This window comes from Anoplophora glabripennis, unplaced genomic scaffold (genome assembly GCF_000390285.2).
Source record: "Anoplophora glabripennis isolate ALB-LARVAE unplaced genomic scaffold, Agla_2.0 scaffold1306, whole genome shotgun sequence".
NCBI classification, from domain to species: Eukaryota; Metazoa; Arthropoda; class Insecta; order Coleoptera; family Cerambycidae; genus Anoplophora; species Anoplophora glabripennis.
In genome coordinates, this window is record NW_019417381.1 from 15,252 (window position 1) to 41,095 (window position 25,844).

A 25,844-nucleotide genomic window follows, 5' to 3' on the forward strand; every position below is an offset into this window, starting at 1 on the left:
GATAATTAATCTTCATTGATCATTTGATCAGTATTATAGAGTAAAGTGTAAGCAGTTTTAGACTAATTAGAAGATTTATTAGGGATTGAAATTAACACGATCAAACGCGGGTAATTTTGAACGCACTTGAAAGGATAATAAAAGTAAAAGCTAAAACGTTGCCACTTGCGCCACATACAGAATGTTCTAAAATTAATAGACCAATATTAAAATTTTAGTGGTCAAAAATCAGGAAAGAGTCCCATGAATGAATGTTCGGAAAAGCTTCATTTTCGAGGTATAGGTTGTTGAAAATTGAAAAAGAAATCTCATTCTCCAAAATACCTCTGAAGACGTTCAACGTAGTAATGAAACGTTAGAAATTGTTAGATGAAGAAGGCCTGTCCTCGAAAAAGTTTCAAAATTCCTACGCCAATGATTTCTTCGGCCGTTCCATGATTAAAATCGTCAAAAAGGGTCACTTGAACTTTTTCTACGAGTAATTTAAGACTTATCTTAGGCTTAACAGGCTTTATAACGGATATGTGTAAGTTTAGAAATGCAATAATTTGAGAAAAGTCCGTCTTTTGAAGAATTTTCACAATAGTCAGTGCCGTCGAATTTTAGATTCCCAATGATAGTTACTTGTGGTATTTCTGTTAAGGGTAGAAGTATTTACCTCTATACAAATTCAACAGATTTTTATCTTTAATTAGATAAATCATTCACAAATTTCATCACTCCATCTGTATTAAACGACTTCAGAGATATTTTAGAAAATTTGATATATTTTTCAAATTTTCTCACCCTGTACCTCGAACACTATTGTACCTCATTGTACCTAAAATAAAATTTTTAAATTTGGCCAATTAATCCTGAAACCCTCCACAAGAAGTTTCTTCTGTTCTTAGAATATTGAAAATGCCTAACGAAAAAACAAATAATGGCATTTCAATATAAAAAGAAATTGAAGAAAAAATTGCTGATATAATAAGAATACTTATGTACATATGCTCATATTTAAAATTATTAATCTACATAATTATGACAGACAGAGATTTATAATAGGCAAACACATTTATTATGTACAAAACTTGACTTTAAATATAAATGGTGAACAGTACCTAACTATTATGCTTTGAAATGTTAACAATTAAAGTATTAGTTACTTTTGCTTAGAAGAACACAGCATTTTCGATTTATTTGCATCCTTTAGTAGGTATTCGAGTTGATAATATAGGAGGAAGAATATCAATGAGCAGTGAATGCAAAATTGCAAAAAATGTTTGCCATTGACCCGATGAGCGATCCGATCACTTCGAATCTTGAATTCAGTTCATAAAGAGCGAAGTTCGCTAATAATTTTATTAACCTATTTGGGAATAAAATACCTACTGCCATGAATGAAATATGAAATGTGGCAATATGGCATGGCTAGTTTAGGATGTTCAGTAGTTCAGTTCAGTTCAGAATCCGCAGAAGTCAGACGATTTGGATTTGGACATTTCTGTTCTGTCGATTTGGTAGTGGGTTGGGTTACAATTTAGTAGTGTAATTTTTTAGTTTTGAAGTACGGGTGAATGGTTTTACGAAATACAGAAATTAGTTACGGTGCCTTATATAATTAGTGCTTATTGAATTCATTACCATTTAAGATGAGCAAAAAGTGTGCGAGATGTGATAAGACTGTTTATCCGACTGAAGAACTGAAATGTCTGGATAAGGTGGGATTTGTTTATTAATTCTAATAGTAATTTTATGAGAATATTTGAATATTTAGAATCTACTTTCTCGAGTGTTCAATATGTTTTCAAATCGTCTGTTACGAAAAATGTTGCTTTATGAAAATTTGGTCAAAGAAGCATTCAATAAATTCAGTCAAGGCTGTTACACTTACAAGAAAATAAATGAGTGAATGAGTCACAAAAAATTAAACCATTTCCCTTATTAATGTCAATGATTTTTATAAAAGACAAACTTAACAACACATGTTGCTGTTGCTTAAATTGACTTATGCAGGACATACTCACTGCTTTGCTGTTTTTGTTGAAGGTATGGCACAAATTATGTTTCAAATGTAAAGACTGTGGAATGGCTCTGAATATGAGGACATATAAGGGGTTTAACAAGGAACCATACTGTGAAGCGTAAGTATACAAAAAATAACTAAATATTTCATTAAACCGATTGTCATTTAAAGGTAGTTTAGTTATAAAGATAGGAATTGTTATTTTCCTTAACATTTTTTTTAATCTCATCTAATAGTGTTACATTATTTTATGTTTCATAAATTTTTTTCATTTAGTTATGGATGTATGGAGGATTCTATTTACAATGCAATTATTTGGTAATTTCATGGCTTACTGATTCTTTTTAAAATAATAAAAACAAAAACATTATACGAGTATTACCTACCACAAAGTAAAATGCATTTTAACAATAATTAAGCTAAAAGAAAAGAAAAATAGAGAACCATAAAAAGTTCATCAACGAAGTTATTTTTAATTCGAATCAGACGATGGGACTGTTAAATATCAAATTATCAGTAATTATCAAATAATCACTGAGCTGTAGGCAGAATCACTTGATCTTTCTATTTGCATATTAAACAAGGTGGATCAACAATCTTCTGTGGCATTTTTATGATGCATTTAAACAGTTTAATAGAGATTATGTGGATATAAATAGTTATTACCCAAGGAAATTTTCTCTGGGCACAGAATCACTTTTATATGTAATAAAATTGTGTCAGTTTTGTGAAAATTAAACTCTGCTTATGCTCTTTGTTTTGACATGATTTGTGTTTAACTTGGTTATCATAGAGTATATAGTCAAATAAAATAAATTACCATATTATTTGAGGTGATTTTTAAGTTTAGTAATTTAGCACCTCAAAAAATTAAAAATATCTGCAATTTGCGAAACGAAGAGAGAAATTTTATTTTTTATTTACTCAATATTATGGTAAGCTTATTTAAATTAACAAATATAATAATATGAAAATGATTCAATGTTTTAATAGAATGAAAGAGGCCTTTTTTCTTTGAAATACATTTAAGAATTATGCACACCAGTCGAATTTCCAAAAGAATGCTAACTGGCGTTAAAATTCTGGGGTTGTTAGTTACAATTTTCGCTTTTATGTAATTATTTTACCAACCCAATTTTCATTGATCTATTTTAAACATTTTGTGAAATAGTTGCGTAAATGTAATATTGTACAAAATATCTATTTAACATCCTATATATCAAAAAGTAAGCTTTTTAAGACATAAGAATTCTTTTCTTTAAAATTGTCTAAATAATCAACCTTTTTATTATGGAATCTACTTAAGATCCACCTGTACAATAAATTGATAATCAAAATTAAGGATACTCGTATGTGCTCTAAGTAATTAACTCGGTAATTAGATACAGAGATTTTGTAACTTGGTTTTTCATTATCAAGTAAAATTTCTTAAAATGAAATAATTTTTTATTTAATGTAATACTTAAATGTGACCTTTTCAAATAGAATCTTCTGTGACAATTTGCAAATGTTTTCTATAGAATTTTTCAAAACTAAAAAAATGTATGTAGAATATTTTTTTTTACTCGCAAGAAAGGGAATTGTAAAATATTATCAAAACCACAACAGATGTGGACTTTTTCAAATGATGAATGATAATCGAACAGTGGTAATAATTAAATAGATTAAAATGGAAATATGTAGAATAGATAATTTACTGGAATAGAGGAAGTTTCTGTGGTTATTTGGTATAACTTTGGTAAAAATGATAGCAGCAGTATTCTTAGTTTTTAGTAAATGTAATAAATTGAAACAAACTTTTCATAAACTTGAGCATAAACTACTTAAGTATTTATTTTATCTTAACGTTTGTGTAATGAGGTCATATCTTTTTCGTAGGTTGAATAATCTTCATTTAAAATATTAAATATTTTATTAACTATCTAGGTAAATTTACATTTAAAATATCAGATATCCAAATTGGAAAAGATATCCATATATTCTTGCATTGCAGTTCATTGTAGAATGCCAAAACGAAATTTTATACCGATATTATAAAAGTATAAAATAAATTGTTGGGAACCATTTTTAAGTTTCTAAATATGTTGCTACCAACTAAAAACTTTTTCAAATGGGTATTCGATTTTTTAAATTTTCTTTATAATAATATTCTCATTAAATTCCATTTTATTTGCACAGGAACTTCTATACCTACTGTAATATTTCTCGTAGCATTGTAACATGCAGTCAACATTTTTTTTATTATTATGCATATTAATTTTTGTGTGGTTACATGATTTCAAGAAATTTTATAATATGCAGTGAATTAATTTATGAAATAGTTGTCTATTGTTGTCTATTGCCTATTACATACAATATTGCATTTCTGCTTACCTATAAAAAAAGCTACTACCTTAAATAAGCTACTGTTGCAAGAATTTCAATGTCTAAATACATATAAGTTTCATATTTTTTTATGCAAATAACTTTGTTTTTTCATTACCAACGTTATCATCTTACCAGGATCAGAACAATACAAATATTATTGTTTTCATCAGTCTTATATCAGTTTCAGGGCCTTTACTATGACAATGAGTCTAGTAACAATCAACCTTGGAAAACAAAGGTTGGAGATGGTTAGAGTTGTTCTAAAATACAGTATCGCGAATTCTAGGAAATAGTTAATCACTTCCTGCGTTTGACTAAGCAGTATATATACACGGTGTTTCTGGGGTATTAGAACAAATTATTTTAAGTAAAAAGTTTCATGTCAACGTGAGTAGTAGTTCGCTTCGTTTTCGGGATATAGGGTGTTGAAACTAGAAAAAAAAAAAAACATTTTCTGAAACATCACTGAGGATTTTTCTTCTACTTTCTAGATCTATTGGTCAAAATTTTGGGCCATTAATGAATCCATATTTGTTTATATCAAACATCCTCGGAGATATTTCAGATGTGTTTTTTTTTTAATTTAAACACCCTGTATATTGAAAACGAAGCGGACTACGATCCACGTTTATATGAAACTTTTTGCTTAAAATAAATTGTTCTATTACTCATTTGAAGGAACACATCTATTTAAAAAATATCTTGTACATATATACATATCTGTGCATAATATTCAATTTTTAATACTGTTTTCGTTTTATGTGCTGCATTTATAGAGAATACAGGGCGTCCCACTTTTGGCAGATTCTTCCATAACTCTTCTAACATTATTAATTTATAAAAGTGGTTTCAAATAAAACACCAAATAAATTTATTCACACCTCAAAGTTATTGTCGATCATACAGGACTCAATTTCTTCTGATTGTGAGTGTTACCTTATTGTATTTTTTCAAAATTAGTATTCCCTATTCGATTAATTTTTTAATTTCTCTTTGAATTTAAGACCTACTTTGATGAACAGATATTCAGTCGTAAGTTGTACTGGTTCGGTGTTATTTGATTTTTTTTATGGTTGCAATATTTTTGAAAATATTAAGCATCTTCAGAACTAAAAAATGATGACAAGAAGTGGTTTCAAATAAAAAATAGTAATTACAAACCTCAGATGTCCAAAAGTTTCATCAACTCAATTAAAATACAATTTTGCGGTTTTTCATGTTTTTTTTTATTTAAAAAAAAAACAATAATTAAATTTTCAAAACCAAAATGGGCTATGAAAATTATGTTTGACTTAAAAAATGTTACCAAAATAGTTAAACATTTTTACAAAAATGTATAAACTGAGTCAAATTCGAGACTTTTTAGAATCATGTTGTATCTGTAAAATAATTGTTTTTATTCTTAAATATTACCGAAGTATTAATTACTCATATATTAATAAAGTTTGTATACCAAATTACTTCTGCAGTGTCCCCGTCGTTTTTTTTAAGTAGGATCCTGCGGCATACGCGATATTTCAATAGCTTTGGGTTTTTCCGAGTTTGCTAATCAAATTAAAAACTTTAACTGCTATGTTTGTTGGGGTGACAATTTCAAAAATAGTATTCATTTTGTTCTTCATATATTTACAATTTGGACTACTAAGATCGAAAAGTAGTGTTGACCATATCATTGTACGTTAAATAGGTAAGTTAATTTAAAATTAATTTTGTTTTTCACGGTTTTATTCAATTATTGGTATATTTTAATCATGAAAAAATTTTAATAATGTAAAAAGTAGTTTTCGATATATTTACTTACACTTTCTTTTAATTGATATGTCTGCTTACATTAATTTTTCTAACCTCAAAACAAGTAATAAAGGTGTGTATATTCATGTTACCCAATATCATTCAAAAAGACCAAAACTACCTACTTCAAAAGTGATTGAGTGAAGTAAATTTGTTTCATTCTACACAAATTTTGGATAACCATAATAATTATTATTAAAATAGGACAACAAGGTGAAAAAAATCTATTTATATAACCTACCAAAAAAGCCTATTATAAGTATTTCAGTAATAAGATCTTTTGACTTGGTAATGAAATTTTGAATTCCTCTTCTTCCTCTGAATTAATTTCTATCTGATATCTTACTAAAATATTGTCAATTTTATTTTTGACTTGATAATACAATTTTGCTTCCTATTCTTCTATCATTCTATTCGTTGCTTCTTATTTCAAACCTTCCATAACAAATGATGTTCCTTTTTTAGATCAAAATTAATCAGATTTTCTTTGCTGTTGGTCCATACGCGAAAGATCACATTTACTTGACCAGTTAATCCTTTACCAATTAGCCAAAAATATCGCTCTTAAATTTCAATCAATTTCAGATCAATTATTGAAATAGTTTTCGAATTGCCAAAATTATAATTTTTCTGATATTTGACACGCTGTATTTTTATTTCAGAAATTTCCCATTAAACGATTTTTAATGGAATACGAACCACCCTGTATTATTTGCTTAAATATTTAAATTTTAAATATAAATACTAGCTTAATAGAATTATTTTCACAATAGAATAGACTGAATTATCCAATCTGCAAGGGCTAAGACTGTTACGCAATGTATTACAATAAATCAGAGATATGTTGTAATCAAGTTGCTTGATATAAAGATATGTAATGTACAACACCATATATAGTAATGTTTACGCGTATTGTTTATTAATGAAGAAAAATATTAATAAACAATAAAAGTAAGACCATATGAAAACTAATTTATAAAGAGGCATTTCAAAGCTGAAATCTTGGTGGTTTTGTATGCCTCCGATCAAAAGTTTAAAACAAATATACAAGTATTTTATAATGCATATAACATTTTCCTAAACAGATGTTCTGCTGGATTGCCCGAATAAAGTATGACTAATGTGCCGAAGTCATTCATAACATCTCTAATAAAATGTATACAAATTAGTGTCACTTATAATAATTGTAGTCAAGAATTAAGGCTGATGAAGAGCTATATATTTTTAGGGCTTACAGAGAGTAATAATAATAATAATAATAATAATAATAATAATAATTAAATACGGCTAATCGTAATTCCTTACACTCTATATTTTATTCTAAATCCATATGTTTAAAATGATGGATTTTACGTTTTAAATAGACCTTTTTTAGTAGTGACGTCACATACGCCAAGTAATAGGCAACCCCATAGTGCACATTGGACATAAGTGACAAAAAATGGCTTCTTTGTCATGACCTTAAATATTAATTCTGACAATATTAGAAATATTTAACAACTTTCTACCCCAAGTGACAAACTAATAGAATTATAGAATTTATATATATTTAATTTAGAATATTAACTTTTATAATAATAAATCAATTAAAATTATATCAATGTTACTGAAAATGCGCATTAAAGAGAATTTCATGTAAGCGAAGTAGCCTCGCAACAGGATATCATTCAAGGAAAGTTTGGTTATGGTTAAGAATATGTCTATAATAAACCTCTTGAAGAAAAATACACTCGATAAGCACACTGACACAGTACAACACCAAGAAAGGCAATGAAAATACTTAGTAGACTAGAAAATGCCAAAACAAGAGAAAATACGCTAATGATGATAGGCTAATGTTAAATTTTTACTTTATTTAAATTTAAGATTATTCTTTTATATCGTTTTTTCTAAGTTTTAAGCACATTAGTGTATCTATTTTACGAAACACGTGTTGGTTATTCTTAAATACTTCCAAATCCTTGCAAAAATAAATTAATTTGAAGTTGTTTATTAGTATCTATGTAAATAAATAGTACACAAGAGTCAGATTCGGTCTGTACAATTTCAACTATGACAATTTGTAGCGGGTTTCCTAAATATGTAACGTCGCACTCAAAGAGTTTATTACCAAAAAGTTAAGATCAGAAACGTTTCGTTTCCAGATGATGTTCACAATTAACATGTAAAAATATTGGTTACTTCAAGTTGCAAAAAATAAAAATTTTATGGAATTAAATAATATATTATTCGTAGCAGATAATTTCCTGTATATGGTAACATTTTGCTATTTATTTCGAAAACGTCAATCTTAGCAATAAGTATAAATAATTAATTTTTGCGAAATCTTTACGTCTCCATGATAATAACGAATTAAGATTAATATAACTTTGAAACATTGACAAAAATAATTTACGTACGTTTGTGGAGAATCAGTGAAACTAATGACCAATATGATGTGAATCTCGGTCTGACAATGAATAAAATCGCTTCAGCGCTTTTCGTTATAATTTAAGGAAAACAATTTTTTTTCCAATCGAACTGGAAGCTATTTCCTAAAATAAAACTTGAAAGCAGTGAAAATCCTCTGCGGCGCGAGAGTGGAATATCTGTTCGTGCGTGATGTTACTGATACATCAGTAGGCGGCCATGATGCTTCACTGCACCTTAACATTGTACCCTCGCACCATACTGCCAAGCAAATAACCATTGGATTAAATGCGTGCGGCCACAACGCAACGGCGTACCGCAACTCGTTTCGCACCAGATCTTGCACCTCTCACACAGTGAAATCAAGCGTCATATTTTTGGGATCCTTGCACACTGAAAGCTAATAATCAGAAAAAAATGATGATTATATTTTCTTAGACCTAATAGTAGGGAACGTACTTCATGTATTTCACTTACTTTATTATTCAGGGTAATTTTAAGTTGGGGTCAGTTTTTTAGGGATACTAGTACGTGTTCCCTGAATACGAATCTGAAATTATAAATTTTTTAATCATCAAAATCATTATAATGAAATAAATATGCCGCCACTGGGCTGGGTAAACCGGGGCACTCGGAGTTAGCATATTAAGTCGTATTCCTGCACTATCAGTGTTGCCAGTTGTTTTTAAATCAACATACAATGTGAGATGTTACCATGGAAAATAATTTAGTAAAACAGACTGCTTTTGTATAACTTCCTGTTATAAAGTCACCATATATTTTGATATGACTGTGGTCGAAGCGCCTTACATTAAAAAGAAACATTCTATTGTTTCTGAAAAGAATAAAAATTTAACATGGTTTATTAAATATTAATTAATATGGTACTAATTATAAGTATAGTTTTTTTTTAAACAAACTGTTACACAGTGGAACTAATGAAAAGTAATTTAGTGAAAATATACCTATTGCTTTTCTATGATAATAACTTGTTATTTTAAAGTTACCATATTTTTTTGATGTCAGTGTGGACGAATTAACTGTATTCATATGTACCATATTACTAAATGTAAATAAAACTAATTTATGTTTTAAAATAATTATTTTTGTTCTAAAAATCGATCATAATAAAAAAATAAAAATATTAGTCTGATTTATATGAACTATTTTTTAAAATCGTTTCAAGTTTTTACAATTTCGTTTTATTTTTATTGTAATTTTTTTAATTTGTGAATCTCAGTGTCAATTTAGGAAAGTTAAAATAGATATGATTGTAAAGTAATAAGGTAAGTTTCAACTCGTTTTTCTTATTCAGCCAATTCGGCAGCGCACATATTAAATTCATCCACAGTAAATAAAATTGCAACAAAATTAAACCGGGAACAATTTAGATCTAAACATAATCCGCTCAGAAGAGCAACATTGGAATGCCATATTTCCGCATTTGAAAAGCGGCTACTGCAGATTAACTTCACACGTGGAATGATATGACGGGGTGGTAAACGGGTTTTTTGTAAATATTTATTTTAGTTTTGGACTAGGATAGGGTATTCGAAAAGTGCCTTTATGTGGTGTAACCTTATAAAGTTATTTATTTCAGTGTTTAGTGACGGTACAGTATATTTTTGCGTTTTAATCAGAGGATGAGAAATTTGGAACATATTGCAAGCCGATTAGGTTTGCTGAGAGCGACACGAAACTACTCACAATTACAGTGTCAAACATTTACAGTAGTTTACATTTAATTTCAAATCAAATATAATATCAACATGACTCCAACGAGAGTAGTTCCTTATCTATTTTATTGCTGAAAATATAGGATTACTTACAAGACGTTATCGTTATAGACTCACCAAATTTTACTATTTACAAAATGTTATATTTTTACAACTGCAATTAAAACGCTCATGAAGAATCCAACTGTTTTGGTTGCTTACACTCCTTGGACCCTATCGCGAAATGTACTTAGTTTGATTGCATACAGTAGGATACTATGTTACAAAGACTAAGATGCAAATTGCACATCCCCGTGCCATGTTATGACGTCACGTGACGTGGAGGGTAAATAACGATTTTTTACTCTGTAGATAATATTCCGTGCAGAACTGATGGACGGAAACAGGCAGTTAATAACGCTAACCTGTATTTAAAGCTTTCGTGTCGTGTGCGTCCTAAAGTGGTGAAACTTTCGTATTTGTATTGTGTTTGTGATTGATCTGTATAAAACTTTTGATTCATGTGGTGGCTATATGCATGTTCCGTATTTGTTTGTGTAGCATACAACCAACGCAAATCCTTTAATAAGAACATCATGCTTTCCAATTTACAAATATTTTGAAAACTAGATTGAAGTTTGCGGAAATATATACAACACCAAAATGCTTGGATTGCTAGCGATTTTAAATATCACCGGCCACCAAATGATTAATAAAACGGTTGTACCTAACAAATTTTTGCCAATTAATGTGTCAGTATCCAAGATTGATTGTGAAAAAACTTCACAAAAATTACAAAATAATGTTGATAATAGTGAATGATGAGTAATTATTTTATAAAGTATAAACTTTATTAATGTGCCACGTAAATAACTCTCCATGTGACGTCATGCGCCAAAGGAACAGATTTTAGTACACGGGAATATATCCTAGTCTTTCATCATTAAAGAATACACTTACTGTTTTATTTTCGTTAGGCATATGGCTCATAAATGCAAAAATTCTGATAGTTACTGCCTGCTATGTCCAATTTCAGAGATTCTTGTGAACTGCTTATTTGATTTTGGTAATCTTATTTTGTTTAATTTCAGGTTTATTGCTCAGTAATGATGATTAGATATTTTTATTAAAATTTCGATCAATCTTTCTTACCTGCCTCCCTAGAGGATACTGAAATCATGCTTAGATAGAATGACATTGACCAAAACAAGATTAAAATCCGATTTTGAGTATGAAATTATCGTTTTGAAGCTGCTATTATAGTTAATTTTCTTTGTTTCTGTTATAGACTTCTTTCTTCTCGTCACTTTTTCTTTTATTTTTGTTGGTACTGTTATTTTATCTTAAGATTTCAAATTTTGACAAACTGCTGTGTCTTAAATGTGAATGTTAATTATTAACTATGTGAATAGAAAAAACAAATTCAGAATTAAAAAGTGATTGTCAAAGGCAGATTAGCCATTTGAAAGGTAATCAATCAGCTTTGAGAAATTGGGACCCATTTTTTGTTTAGTAAATTGTTCATAAAATTACAGAAAAAAAAATCAATATAAATTTCTTTTTAGTCTGTTTTATTAAATTTTTCCATCCATTTCAGTCACATACCAAAGGCAAAGGCAACCACGATGGCAGAGACACCTGAACTAAAAAGGATCGCAGAGAATACAAAACTACAATCTAATGTTAAATACCACGCAGATTTTGAGAAGAGCAAAGGTAAATTCACGCAAGTAGCAGATGATCCAGAAACGTTACGGATAAAACAAAACACCAAAATCATAAGCAATATCTCATATCATGGGGAACTGCAGAAAAAGGCGGAGATGGAACAGAGGAGGCAGATTGGTGACAATGGTAATAATGCTAATGGATTCAAAGAATCAGATCAGAAGAATGCAAATACTTTCCAACCACCTCTTCCACCAGTTCCTGGCCAGACAGTCATAGGAAATCCCAATAACATTGGCAAAATTAGCGAATATGATCCTCAGGCGGGTACGACACAATTCCAGAGTCCATATTCATCAAGGACTCCGCAGACATTGATATATTCTTCGGATGTTGGTACAGTGAACAATCCACCTCAGCGTCATATAGGTGCGTGTTGAAATTATCAGTATAATAAATAAACAAGAGTAACTGTTTTTGAGTTCTACAATCTTGAAATGAATCATGTAAAATTTAAACAAAACTGCAAAACATCATATTGGGATGTTTTACAAAAAAAGTTCTAGTTGGTTGTATCTGTCTTAATCCACAAAAGATTATCTTTGTTATACTTCTTTTGCAACAGTTGACACAATTCTCTAATCCTGACACCACTGGGTAGATTTTGTTCAGATTTTTGGTTGAGGTGACTACTAGAAGGGTACTGCACTATATTAGATTCAAAGACTTCAACAGTTAATTAAAAGTTGTGTTTCATGTCCCTTTTTGGAAAATAGCCTTAGGAATTGTTTCCTATTATAACGAGAGGAATTGTTCCATAGAAATTGTTACTGCGTCAATGTAACAGCCTGTATACTTCCTGAAAATCATGTCACTTCATAAAAATATATTACTAAAGAATAATTTTTATGTATATCTTATAACTAGTCATAAATTTTCGCAAAAAAAATTGAAAAAGATTGATAAAAAATTGAAGATAGATGAATGACTGGACTGCTTCAAGAGATTTTTAACGTGCAAAACTTATGCCATTGAGATAATTTGAATTTTATGTCGGATTCTTTTTATTACATTTTTCTAAAGCAAAAAAAGTTTGAAAAAATTTAGGATACTCGCTTGAAAAAATACATAAGTTTTTCCTGATATAATTTGTTGGAGTAAATCTGAATGAGTATGAAAATATGAAACTAAAAAAAAATTTATTTATTTCAGATCAAATCTGAAATTAGTCAGAATACATACCTAGGTACTAACTAAACGTAAATTGGTTATTTTATTTAAAACAGCAAAAAAAAAACAAAATCTTAATTTTTCATGAGTAAACAATGAAAAGAAAATAAATATAATTTCTATATAAACAAAAACAAAAAACATTTAAAGGGTTCTTTAACCTAATTCACTTAAAGAGAGTCCATGTCTGAGAGTGAGTTTTTTGAGTACATATCTGATACCTCCAAATCTTGTAATTCCAGATGATGATCTTTATTAAATTATAATAGCGAAAATGGTATGACAATTTGTTTTACTAAAATAATTTCCATGTGATTTTTTTAAAATATAGTTGGTTTTGCAAATGTTTCAGTTAAAACCCTTTATACCTTATATTTTAACTGAAGTAAACATTTTTCTGACTTTCAGTTTTGATGCCCTCCATATTTCCTAGATTTAAATGCATGGAATTCTTTTGGGGCTTTTCTATTGGAATTCAACATCTACAGTTTTTCTTTCATTTGATATTTTAGTTCCGAAAAACCAAAAGTTTTAGTTTTGATGTAATAGTTCCTTTTATTTATTTTCTCTCTTGATCCCATTTTGAGTAAATTACATAAAAAAAATCACTAACTGAACTGCTTATGTTGTGACTGTTTGTTATGACTGCTTTTGGAGGACTTTATAACTCAAAAATTGCAGTACTTAGCGTAATAAACAAAGGGAATCATTTTTTACTTAACAATGTCCAAGAATTCAGGAAAGCATAAAATTCAAATTATTTGTGACGTCTTAAAAGTTACAGAAATCTCCCATTATGTCATTGAATAAATATTTAATTGAAAACTTTTATCAAATAGAGTAAATAAGTGACCTTATTATATGAGCAAAAGTAAAGAAAAAATATCTGAGCTATTGCCAAAAATAATTTATTTTATTCTAATACTTTTTCTATCATTTGTAATTTCTAAAAACTGAGTTTAGGAACCATTAATTCGGGTCAAAAAATGCATTTTGGGTTAGTTTGCATCTTCAATATAGCACTTGTAGATTGTGAAAAGAACTGGAAATCTTAAAATACATTTCAAATTATTATAGTACCTATTCAGTTTTCAGATCCTGGATTTTTTCGTTATGAATCTAGTGAAAAAATACCAGGTGATCGAAATCAAACAGTCATTCTTATGTTTTCTTTTGCATTAGTGTTAGGAACATCAAATTGGATATGAATAAAATAGGCAGTAAATTAACAAACTTCATAAGCAAGTTACTTCTTCAGTTCATTTTTAAGCTGTAACAGTTTTCAAAATTTAAATACTATGCTATTTTAGTTAAAATTTCAAGGTCAATTTTTTGTTATTAACAAAGTTACACATTGTCACTCGAAAAACACAATTTAGCTGATTTATTCATCAGACTGGGTCATCTGGTATGTAAATTTTTGCAAATGTCATTTACAGTTTTATTATTTTTTTTCTAACTAAATTATCAAAGTGGTGTTGCCTCTAGTACCCTCCATCACAACGAAATACATTTCCACATTTTGCCTTTAACAATTCAATGGGACCGATTATATACTTTTGTAAGTGAAAGTGCTACCATAATAAAATCCACCAAAATTAGATCAATGACTTCTGTGAATTCTTAAATGTTCCGCATCTAATCAGATTTACATTTCATTTTGGTTGGATCGATACATTTGTAAAAGTACTTCTTTCTGTCTAAAAATAAATGGGGTCAAAGCTAAACAAACTGGGCAAAATTAATCACAAAATAATTAACTTTTTGAGGTCATTAACCCAATACTGGTTTACATTTAAACATGTTTAAAATATAATGCTTAATAAATTGATTTTTGTGTTTAAAGGTTAAAAGATATATTTATAATAAATGTTATGATAGCAAAAACTTATGGTAAAATATTTCTTAAAATACTAAATATAATTACTTATCTTTCTGCACTTTATATTCGTCTTCACTGAGCTGTACATATGATTGTATCCTATTTTAAGAATATAATCATTTATATAGTACGAACACAGAGTTTGCATTAGGCAAAACTTTTTTTTTATTGTTGATTTAGAAGAAAATGTCATCTTTTATAACAGACGTGTTTTTTTTTAATTACGGCTTCAGAGAGGTGTCAAATATGTGGTTACTGTAAAAAGGCATCAGTATTGACATTTTTAATTTTTTTAATTCTGTAAAATTGTAAAAAAGGTGTAATAAACACATTTGTCTTAATGTAGATCGTTTTGTAGCTAGCAGTACCTTTATTTGTTCAATAAAAGTGTTTATTCTTTCCATTAAACTAAAATGTTAATTTTTCTAAAAAACTTCTGTATTATTGAAATGTTGAAAATTGTATTATTTTCATAAATATTTGATATACAAATCAAGTGTTAAATACATATTTAAAAAACATAAGCAAATATTAATACTAAATTGTCATTTTTAAAGATACAGGAAAATTGTATGTAGGACAAAGAGCGGTAATTATAAGGTATTTTTAAATATAAAAACTTAACCTCATACCCTAGAAAATGTTTTTGTTACGTTTTTCACTATAAAAGCTAGTCTTCAAAATCAGTCATGAAAAATGTTAATGTTCATGCATTCTGACCCGATAGTAATTTCATTTTTGGTATTTGAAATTGTAATCTCAAGACAAGCAGGTGTTTTTATAGAAAATTCTATTTTCTTGTAAATTTAATGTGATACGTTCATTTTAATGAGATCAGAACAAAAATATAAGGTATTAAGTTAAATTATTTATATGCATAGATTTTATTCTGACAAATATACAGGGTATCTCAGTTTTAATCTATGAGACTTCAGGAGCAGATAGTACAACGAAAAATAGTGGTACATTGTCATATAAACTTTTTTCGAAATCTCCATTTTCGAGATGTAGGGTGTTAATAATTCAAAAAAATTCATTTACGGGAAATATCTTGTGTAATAATTAAATTTGATGTATGTTATATTGGGACAAGTTTTCATAAAATGCTGTAATACAAAGCCTTTTGCGCAACCAGTGGCGGAGATATGGGAAACTCGTTAGACTATTTTATAAAAAAATAGTACAGCCCTGTGCAAAATAATAATTGATTATATTTTATGAAAAAGCATGCCAATGAGAACAAAAAATGTCTCTTTCATTTTGTCGATATCTGTCTTTGTTTTACGCAAATTGGATTTTTAATTTAAATAAAAAATAAAGTAGCACTCTTCGAATCAATAATATTATTATTTAATTATTACCAGAAATTCAATAGAGTCATTAATTTCCAAGTAAAAATCAACTTATTAGGCCTTCTTTAATTTCTTGAGCAAGATTTTTATTTGATGCTATATCTTGAGCCTTAACCTAATATGTGGTTGCAATTAAATGGGGCTACTTCTCATTCTGATAGGGTAGTTGAAAACTGGTTAAATGTCAACTATCCTAACAGATGGATTAGCAAACAGGGCCCTATTCCAAGGACGGCAAGAGCACCAGACCTTACACCCCTGGAGCATAATTAAAAATTAAGTGTATGAAGTCCAAATAAATTCAGACGAACTATTAATACATCACTTAAGAACTGCACATACCAATTAAGGAGGTTCGAAACATGTCTTCCGAAGCAGGCGGTGTGGGAGGGAAGTCTATGCTTATATACGGGAGTTTCGTTGTAGTACCAACCTTACATAAACTAATTTGAGCGAACTAAATATAATATATACGAATGAAATTTATACATCACATATTAGCTTGCATATATTTTTCGTATTTCATGAACGGCAATTAACTTTTTACTTAAATAAAAGTGTCTATTTATTCATTAAGAGCTTGTAAAAAAATTATGGATGAAATCTGGCAACATTGCCATTGTCATCATAGCGTGGTGATATAATAAAAATTTACCAGAGAGCGGACAATTTGTGACTAACCTTGAACATAGATATGTCATTCATAAACCTAGATACATTACCAATGACGCAGTGGCGTGTCGGGTATGCATCGGAAATTTACGTGATAATTCACGAAAATTCCACGGTACATACATTTTTAGGCGTTATAAAACATTTAGAAAATCATTAATTGTATACTACATATTTATTAAATAAAGTTCGGTTAAAAATAATGTCGTTCTTTTAATTGGAAATTAGGAGTCAATGTAACGAATATCCTTAGGCGACGCACATGATAGAATAGTCCAACTGACGCTCCATTCATAACAGGGCTGCAGTTTGAATTCTGACCAATAGGAATTCGATAAACGCAACCGATGTCGACGGATGGACTACTAGTCCATCTCTAGATGGGCGCGAGTGTCATTTCATTTCTTTAGAACTAAATTAACTAACAAATCTTCGCGAGGATAATACCATATATTTGCTATACATAATAATTATATTTTGCATAGTTTATACTCAATACATTTTTGAACGCGTACACATTTCTACCAAAATTTGACCTATTCTTCGGGTTAAAGTCACACATTGTCCGCTTTCTAGTCATTACTATCAACTGTGCTTTGCGTGTATTCCGTAAACATGAATGTCATGAATGAACATCCAAGATATAACGAAAAAATAATAACTGCAATATAAAATATTATTTTTCAATAAAATTATATTGGCAATTGATCTGATATGTTTACATGAGGAAGTTGGCATATTTATTAACAGATTTCAATGATTTTGAAAACTTTCTTACCATTTTTTTTTTCGGTATCGAATCTCAACCCTTTCACTGCTCCAGACGTATATATTCGCTAAAAATGTATAGGGCTCAAACTGCTCCAGACGGATTAATTCGCTTGAATAGTTAAATTGGATCAGGCTGCTCAAACCGTATATATTTGCAACCGTGCGCATTAGTGACTCGGTTATTGCAATTGGTATGGCGAATTTTTGCGGGCGAGCTTATACCGATTGTGACAAATATTTTTATGGAAAGAGGTACTGATAATAATACCAAGATTGTTCATCTTTCTTTCAGTTTCTATTTAGTACATACTGTATTTTATTTAAAATAAAATCGTAAAGTTTATCGTAAATCGTAATTTAACACAATATACTGTAAAACTAACTATAAATGGTATATCCAGGGTGTTAAAAAAAGAGAGTAAAATATTTAAGGAGGTAATAGTATGAACCAAAATAAGCAGAAAAGTCTCAATAAACATGGTCCGCAAAGTAACGGTTGCGGAGATATGGAATGTTTTATGTTTTTAGCCCCTTTTTTTATTTTGCAAAAACGTTGTGTATTTTCTTATAATAGTTGGTTGATATTTAGTGAAATAAACAGTACGTATTTGACAGTTGTTCTCAGTGCACAAGTTTTTTTTTGCTATGGCTGGTTACTCTAACGCAGAATTAACAGACATGCATTTCATGTATGGTCGTGCTAATGGAAATGCCACCGAAGCGCGACGTCTTTATGTTGAAGCTTATCCAAATCGCCAGATTCCTTCACAACGCATGTTTGGAAGAATTCACCAAAGATTGCGTGATACCGGTTCCTTGAGCAAACAGTGCCATTTATCCGGAAGACCAAGGTCGGTATCCACTCCTAGAGCAGAAGAAGAAATTCTAGCACTGGTAGAGCAGAATCCAGGTACGAGTGTGCGGAGAATATCAGCCGAGGTAGGAATTAGTGGTCCTCTTGTTTGGAGAATCCTTCACGAGCAACTGCTTTATCCATACCATGTGCAACGAGTACAGGCCTTAAATCCAATAAATGATCATCAAGCACGTTTGGTTTTTTGCCGCTGGTTTCTACGTCATGATGCTGAAGACCCTCGTTTTCTTGCAAACATTCTTTTTACTGATGAGGCCGGGTTCACAAGAAATGGAGTGTTTAATTTTCACAATACGCATATTTGGGCCGACGAAAATCCTCATGCTCTAATAGAATCTGGACATCAGGCACGTTTTTCATTAAACATTTGGATGGGTATTGTAGGTGACAGGTTTCTAGGTCCTGTTGTTTTACCAAACCGATTAACAGGCGCTGCTTACCTCAACTTTCTGCAGAACACACTGTATGAGTTTTTGGAAGACATTCCTTTGAATCAGAGGCAACAAATGTGGTTCCAGCATGATGGTGCTCCAGCTCATTTTTCCATGGCCGTTAGAGAGCATTTACACCAAACTTTTCCACATAGATGGGTAGGAAGGGCCGGACCTGTTTTATGGCCTCCAAGATCGCCTGATCTGAACCCTCTAGATTTCTTTGTTTGGGGATATTTGAAGACATTAGTGTATGGTACTCCTGTAAATAGCCTGGAAGAGCTGCAGCTACGGATTAATCAAAAGTGTCAAGAAATCCAAACCAAGGAGGGTGTTTTCGAAAGAGTTCGAATATCGTTGAGACGAAGATGTCATGCCTGCTTGGAAATGGACGAAGGGCACTTTGAACATCTTCTGTAACTCTGTTTTTTGTTTGTTAAAAGCTTCCTTTGTCAGTTTATTCATAATAAAATAAAATGTTTGAAAAACGAATAGTGGTCCATATCTCCGCAACCGTTACTTTGCGGACCATGTTTATTAAGACTTTTCTGCTTATTTTGGTTCATACTATTACCTCCTGAAATATTTTACACTCTTTTTTTAACACCCTGTATATATTCGCACGCGATAAACTTTTGCGCACAGCGCGGTAGCTACGTTCAGACGCATTGCGTAGCGAAAGGGTTAAGAGAAGACAGGATTCAGATTCAGCACATACAATTAAATTAATATCCTACAGGCATATTGAACACCTATTATGAAATGTACTCAATACTGTTAGTAGCAGCAATAATCATTTATTGGTTAATTAGTTAATCTGTTGTTAATATAATTTTTGGCATTTTAATATGTAATTTTGTTATTAACCTTATAGTTAAATTTTCGTGTATTTCATCTTTTGTAAGTTGTTTCCTACTTTGATTTTTGCTTTAAATTTTATTTAACGGTGTTATTCACATGAAAAAATTTACTGGCGGTAAAAAATGTTTGAGAAATCTAAAAAACATGGAAATTAATTATCCTCTTAAAGTTCTTGTAATAATCAAATAATGATATTATTAATTCGAAGTTATTAATTCGAAGGATGCTACTTTATTTTTCTTTTAAATAAGTTGAAATTAGCCGAAATATTTCTAACAGGAATTTTAAAAATTCATTAGCGCACAGTATATCTGTATATCTATAATTTGAAAGGAAGAAGAGAAATTAAATTTGCCATAAAACAGACATATATCGACAAAATATAAGAGGTATTTTTTGTTCTCATTGGCATGCTTTTATATAAAATAGTCCAATGAGTTTCCCACATCTCCGCTAATGGTTGGTTGTCTTGATATTACAGTATTTTATGGAAACTTATATCCTATAATAAAAAAGTGTTCATATAAATTTGTTTTTGGGACACAAGATGAAAATGAGTGAGAAGCTACATGGATTATTGATAAAAACAGTAGAGAGGAACTTTGTAGATAACGTGATTACTTTATTATTATCATTATTTTAAAAGTGACATGATATTTTTAGTAATACATGATTCTATACATGGTATGGAACTTTGTCATCTATGTCAAAAATGTTGAATCTCTGTAATATTGAGTTCTGATTGAAATATTGAAGAAAAAAAGTCGAACCTTGTAATAAAAAAACAGCTACTACATGCATACATTTGTGGATAAAAACTAAAGCTGCATCCTAATTTGGTTGAAATTACTACAACTCTTTTCTTACAATTAAAAAAAAAACTTATAAACTCCAAAATTAAGCATTTGTAATATCTTCCATTGTTTGGCCAAGCATTTTGGTTACACTATGTATATTTAATTGAAAAATCACAGGTTTTAATAATTATGAAGTTCTTAAAACTAGCATTTGAATTACTTTATGTTAAATTAATTTTCTAGATAGAAACTATTTTTTGTGTGTATTTTGCCACCTGTGAAAAGAATTAAACAAGCTAATAAATAAAAAAAATAATTTTTAAATGAAAAATTGTTGAGGATTGAAAAGAAAACGGTCTCATTTTCAAAATATCAATTACTTATTTTACGATATTTTTAGACTAAACTATTATGAAAAACCGTAAAAAATATAAATATATTCTAGGTATATATGGATAGCATATTGTTTATAGAACAGTAAAAAGAAGAAAAATAAATGAACCATAAATATTTGCAGGATGATGAAATTTCGAGATAAAATCATTTAGTTATGTAAAAATTATTAAGGAAAATAGAAAGTTTATAGAACAGTATAAAGGGAAAAAAATAGGTGAAAGGACCTTAACTATATACAGGATGATTTGAAATTTTAAAAAGTATTCAAGTTCTTAGAGTACTGAAGAAATGCAGAGTTGATTTCACTTGTTTCTTATCTTTCTAGTTATGTATATGCTGATTGAAAGAGATGCTTGAGTAGAAAACATTGATTTAATCGTGTAGCAAACTTTTCTCATCAATTTAAAACACACTATAACATAACGTAATCTAATCAAACCAAGTCTAACCTACTAATACATAATAATCTGTTTAAATATGTACCTATTTAAAAATTATATTTTTCCGAAATATAAACATATACCGGGTGACCACGAGATTACTACCCAGGCTCTAGCTTAGGCACAAAAAAAGATGTCAATTTCAAATTTTGGGCATGCGTATCATTGAATTTGAGGCAAAATTTAATCATAAAAAATGCCCTAAATTTTGTTATTTCATATGGAACACCCTGTATATTATTTTTGTTTTCAATTCTGCTGAAGAAACCAACACTAAAATATGTATTATATCCTATACCTATCTTTGACAGTTTCCGAGAAAATTGTGCTTTAAAATGTCAAATGTGTCATTTATAAAATCCTTTTGAAAGAAAACAAACGAAGATAGGTATAGGACATAATACATATTTTAGTGTTAGTTTCTTCAGCAGAATTGAAAACAAAAATAATATACAGGGTGTTCCACATGAAATAACAAAGTTTAGGGCATTTCTGGTTAAACAGGAAGTGACGGTCAGTTGTTTTTATGATTAAATTTTGCATCAAATTCAATGGTGCACATGCCCAAAATTTGAAATTGATATCTTTTTTCGTGCCTAAGCTAGAGCCTGGGTAGTAATCTCGTGGTCACCCGGTATGTACATGTACTCCGCAGGAAAGATTTATCTATGTAATACTCCAAGTTGATTCACAATGAAATGAGATGTAAAAATTGTCTACAAAAACAGTATTAATTTTCGCATATCATGCAATTTAAAAATATATCTCAAAATGTCCTACTCAAACCTAAATTTGAAGTACTAATAAATCAAATGGGCTTATATGATGAGATTGATCTATATCTATTTATTGTATATTATAATTATTTAAAAATTTTTACAGCATTGAAAAACTGACTACCGCAATGTAACTGACATAAATTTGAATATGGAAAAAGGCAAAAAAATTTCTCTTAACCTACGTGATTGGTACCTACATGACAAAACATTAATTTTTGTTAGATTGGCCAGCATGTGAAGTAAAAAGTTCAATTTTTGATAAAAAAAGGGCAATCATTTGTCAATAATAGTATATTATTCAACGAGCGTATAATGATGGGTATTATTCACGAGGTGAAGTTTACGGCCACGAGCCGCAGGCGAGTGGCCTAAATCACCGAGTGAATAATACCCATTATACGGGAGTAGAATACTATACTTTATCCACGACTACTAAATATTTTTGTTGAAGTTTTTTTTGAAATGTTTCGAAAAACATGGTATGTTAAGAAACAGATATACGACTTGCACAAATGAAGTCGCTGATGGCTCAGTGTAGATGCTCTTTCCCTTCCAACCGCGGGTCCCGGGTTCGAATCCGGTCTAGGAAAATTCACTTTTTTAATTTTTTTTTATATGTACAGCACTGAATTGAAAATATTTAGTGGTTTACACGATAAAATTTTAAAAACGGATTGTTTGTAGCAGAACAATATAATATTATAGCTAAATTAAGGAAGCATCTGACAGTAGTGATTAATGACTCATTAATCACTGCCGTGATTAATGGGTATTATTAAGGTCGAGCAAACAGACGTATAATGGGTACATTATACAATAGTCGTGGATAAATAATGTTAAAATCAACTTATGAAAAATCCCGTAGGTTTTTCTCTTTGGAATGTTATTTTAAAGATATGGTCAAAATTTGGAGTGAATAGAATGAAAATTGTTGGAATTGTGTTGTGTGTCGTTTAAAAAATTCGTGTTTCGAGAAAAACACCTATAAGTTTTGTTAGTTATTTTGGAGCAGTCCGATGCGTCTGGGAAAGAGCACGGAATTTCAAAGAAAAAAATTTATACAACTTCTTTCCCCGTATTCTAGAAGATTCGAAACATCTTTTAAATCAATAAAAAATAATAATTTTCTGAAAATTGTACAGTGGTCTTACCCCTGAACCAATCCTTTTGGCGCAAAGGTTCATTTCTTAATTTTTTTAGGACAAAATACCCAGTAGATAAAGAGAAAATTTTATTTTACAAATTAAAAAAAAACTAGCCGATAGGGTCTATTTTTATTATAAAAAAAATTGTATGCTATACTGCATAGCTATTAATATCCGTTCACTAACTAATATTCACCAATGTCGTAGGTTCTGTGCATGACATGGATCCAATTAATCACAACTACGGCTCCCTGGGCCGAGTCTACAAAGCTATGTATGATTATGAGGCACAGGACGATGATGAGGTCAGTTTCCGTGATGGTGACCTCATCATCAATGTTAGCAGCATCGATGGGGGCTGGATGACAGGTGAGGTCCAACGTACGGGGCAGGTTGGTATGTTACCCGCCAACTATGTGCAGTTGGCCAACATCTAAACATCCAGATGTCTTTCTGTGGACCTAGGAGGTGTTAAGTTGGAGTCATTTTGCGAATGTGTAAAACATTTTGAACATGTGAGTGGGTGATGTATGATTTGTCTGCAGAATTGGATTTGCATGTAGAAGGTTTTGATTTCAAAGTTGGAATCTAAAGCCAAGTCTTTAATGACATTAATTCGTATGATTTTTGGAATTTTCTGTTTTCAGTAAGTTTTCTCACTTTTTTTTGTAAATGTAACCAATAATGTTGTAAAAAGTACAGTCAAATTTACTTAAAATATCAAGAAAATCAAATTCATTGGAAAGCGTTTTAAATATATTTTAAAAACTGTTTATTTTCAAACTATACATTTTATTTACAGAACCTTTCTGATATTATGAGATGTTGAACCTTGCATTTAAAATTCTGATATTTAATTTGTCATATAATATATTTTATTTTACATTTGAGAATGTTATCTAGAAAAATACTAATCATATGGATATAAAAAATGGTTATGCACACATTATTATCTTATCAGGTAAATTGCTTACCGATTTCAATCACAATTTTGCAGATAAATTAAAAATAAGGTGGTAAATCTTACAGAGTAAATCAAATTTGGACAATCACGTTTAGTCGCCATTTCACTTGCCATGTATATTTTATCTCTGTAATTTACATCTTTTTCTTTTGGAATTTAATTTATGCGTTAACTCGGCAAATATTTACTACCTTATTTTGGCCCAGTGCTGTATGAGAGCAATGCTTTTCAATACATTCATAAACGGACAAGTCCATTCTGATTTGCATTTATTGGTAAAAATTCCATTCCTATTGGTGTCTTATGTATGATAAAAAGTACCAGAGCAATGAACTGTGCCTTCAGAAAGTTATCCTTCCTGTAGTTTTTACAATGTTAACTTTTTAATAAAACTTTACACTTTTATATATTTATACCATAAATGTTAAGGACAAGATTTCTGATTATAACGCACAAGATTTTGCCTTATACTCTTAATAAATCTAGAACTGTGTTAGGCTATTTTAGGGGGTGCATATTTTTACACATTCTTACAAGTTTAATTTCATAATTCCCCGTTGTTTTAACAAAATTTATTGAAACTAAGACATTAACATTTACTCAAGTTTTTTATGTTCGTAGGAAGAATATAAAAAATAGTCAATGAAGTTTTAAAAGGCTAAAATAAAATTTAATAAATATGTGTAGGTGGGTAGATGTTAATAAAAATTTTAGACAATTTAAACTACTTGCTCTTTGGTAAAAATCAATTTTAAAATGCTTTGAGATGACTCAAGAAACAGTGCTATATATTAATGCTACTTTATATCGGGTGTACTAAATCATTGTAACTTGGAAAATATAGGCAATAAAGTTACTATGGAGAATGTATGTAGTTTGTTTTCTGAATAAATTTAATTTGTTTACACTTGTTACAAGGGAGTTCCATTAAGTGTGTATCAAAGACAATCTAGTGACATTTTATGTCTATAATCTGTCAAATCAATAGTTACTTGGTGCTGATTTATCGATGCAGTTCAATATTTAATGTTTTCTTTTTTTATTGCTTTAATTAAATCATTATTACAAACTTTTTTATTACTACATCACTTACCACATTTTTATTTGTTTATAGAATATAACGGTTTGTTTTTTTGACATGTATTATTGATAAGTTTGTAGAAAACACCTTTATATGCTTTAATTTTGTGAATTATAGTTATTATACATGTTAAATAAAATGTAATATAAAACTGAACTGTTTTATTGAAGTGGTTTAGACCCTTACAAATTATTTATGTCCAGAATAAATG

The 25,844-nt window shown here is 29.7% G+C and overlaps 1 protein-coding gene across 1 annotated transcript; it reads left to right on the forward strand.

Annotated features, from left to right (window-relative positions):
- Positions 1-1,450: 1,450 nt before the first annotated feature.
- On the forward strand, positions 1,451-25,418 carry LOC108914735 (LIM and SH3 domain protein F42H10.3). The gene is made up of 4 exons (XM_018720605.1): positions 1,451-1,703; positions 2,032-2,126; positions 11,888-12,387; positions 23,796-25,418. Exons 1-4 carry the CDS (start codon positions 1,635-1,637, stop codon positions 24,023-24,025), a joined length of 894 nt encoding a protein of 297 aa, XP_018576121.1. The 5' UTR covers positions 1,451-1,634; the 3' UTR covers positions 24,026-25,418.
- Positions 25,419-25,844: the final 426 nt, after the last annotated feature.

Coding starts and splice junctions, on each gene's coding strand:
- LOC108914735 (XM_018720605.1), top strand. CDS start 1,635: ATGAGCAAAAAGTGTGCGAGATGTGATAAGACTGTTTATCCGACTGAA. Junction 1,704..2,031: donor AACTGAAATGTCTGGATAAG/GTGGGATTTGTT, acceptor TTTTTGTTGAAG/GTATGGCACAAATTATGTTT. Junction 2,127..11,887: donor AAGGAACCATACTGTGAAGC/GTAAGTATACAA, acceptor CATCCATTTCAG/TCACATACCAAAGGCAAAGG.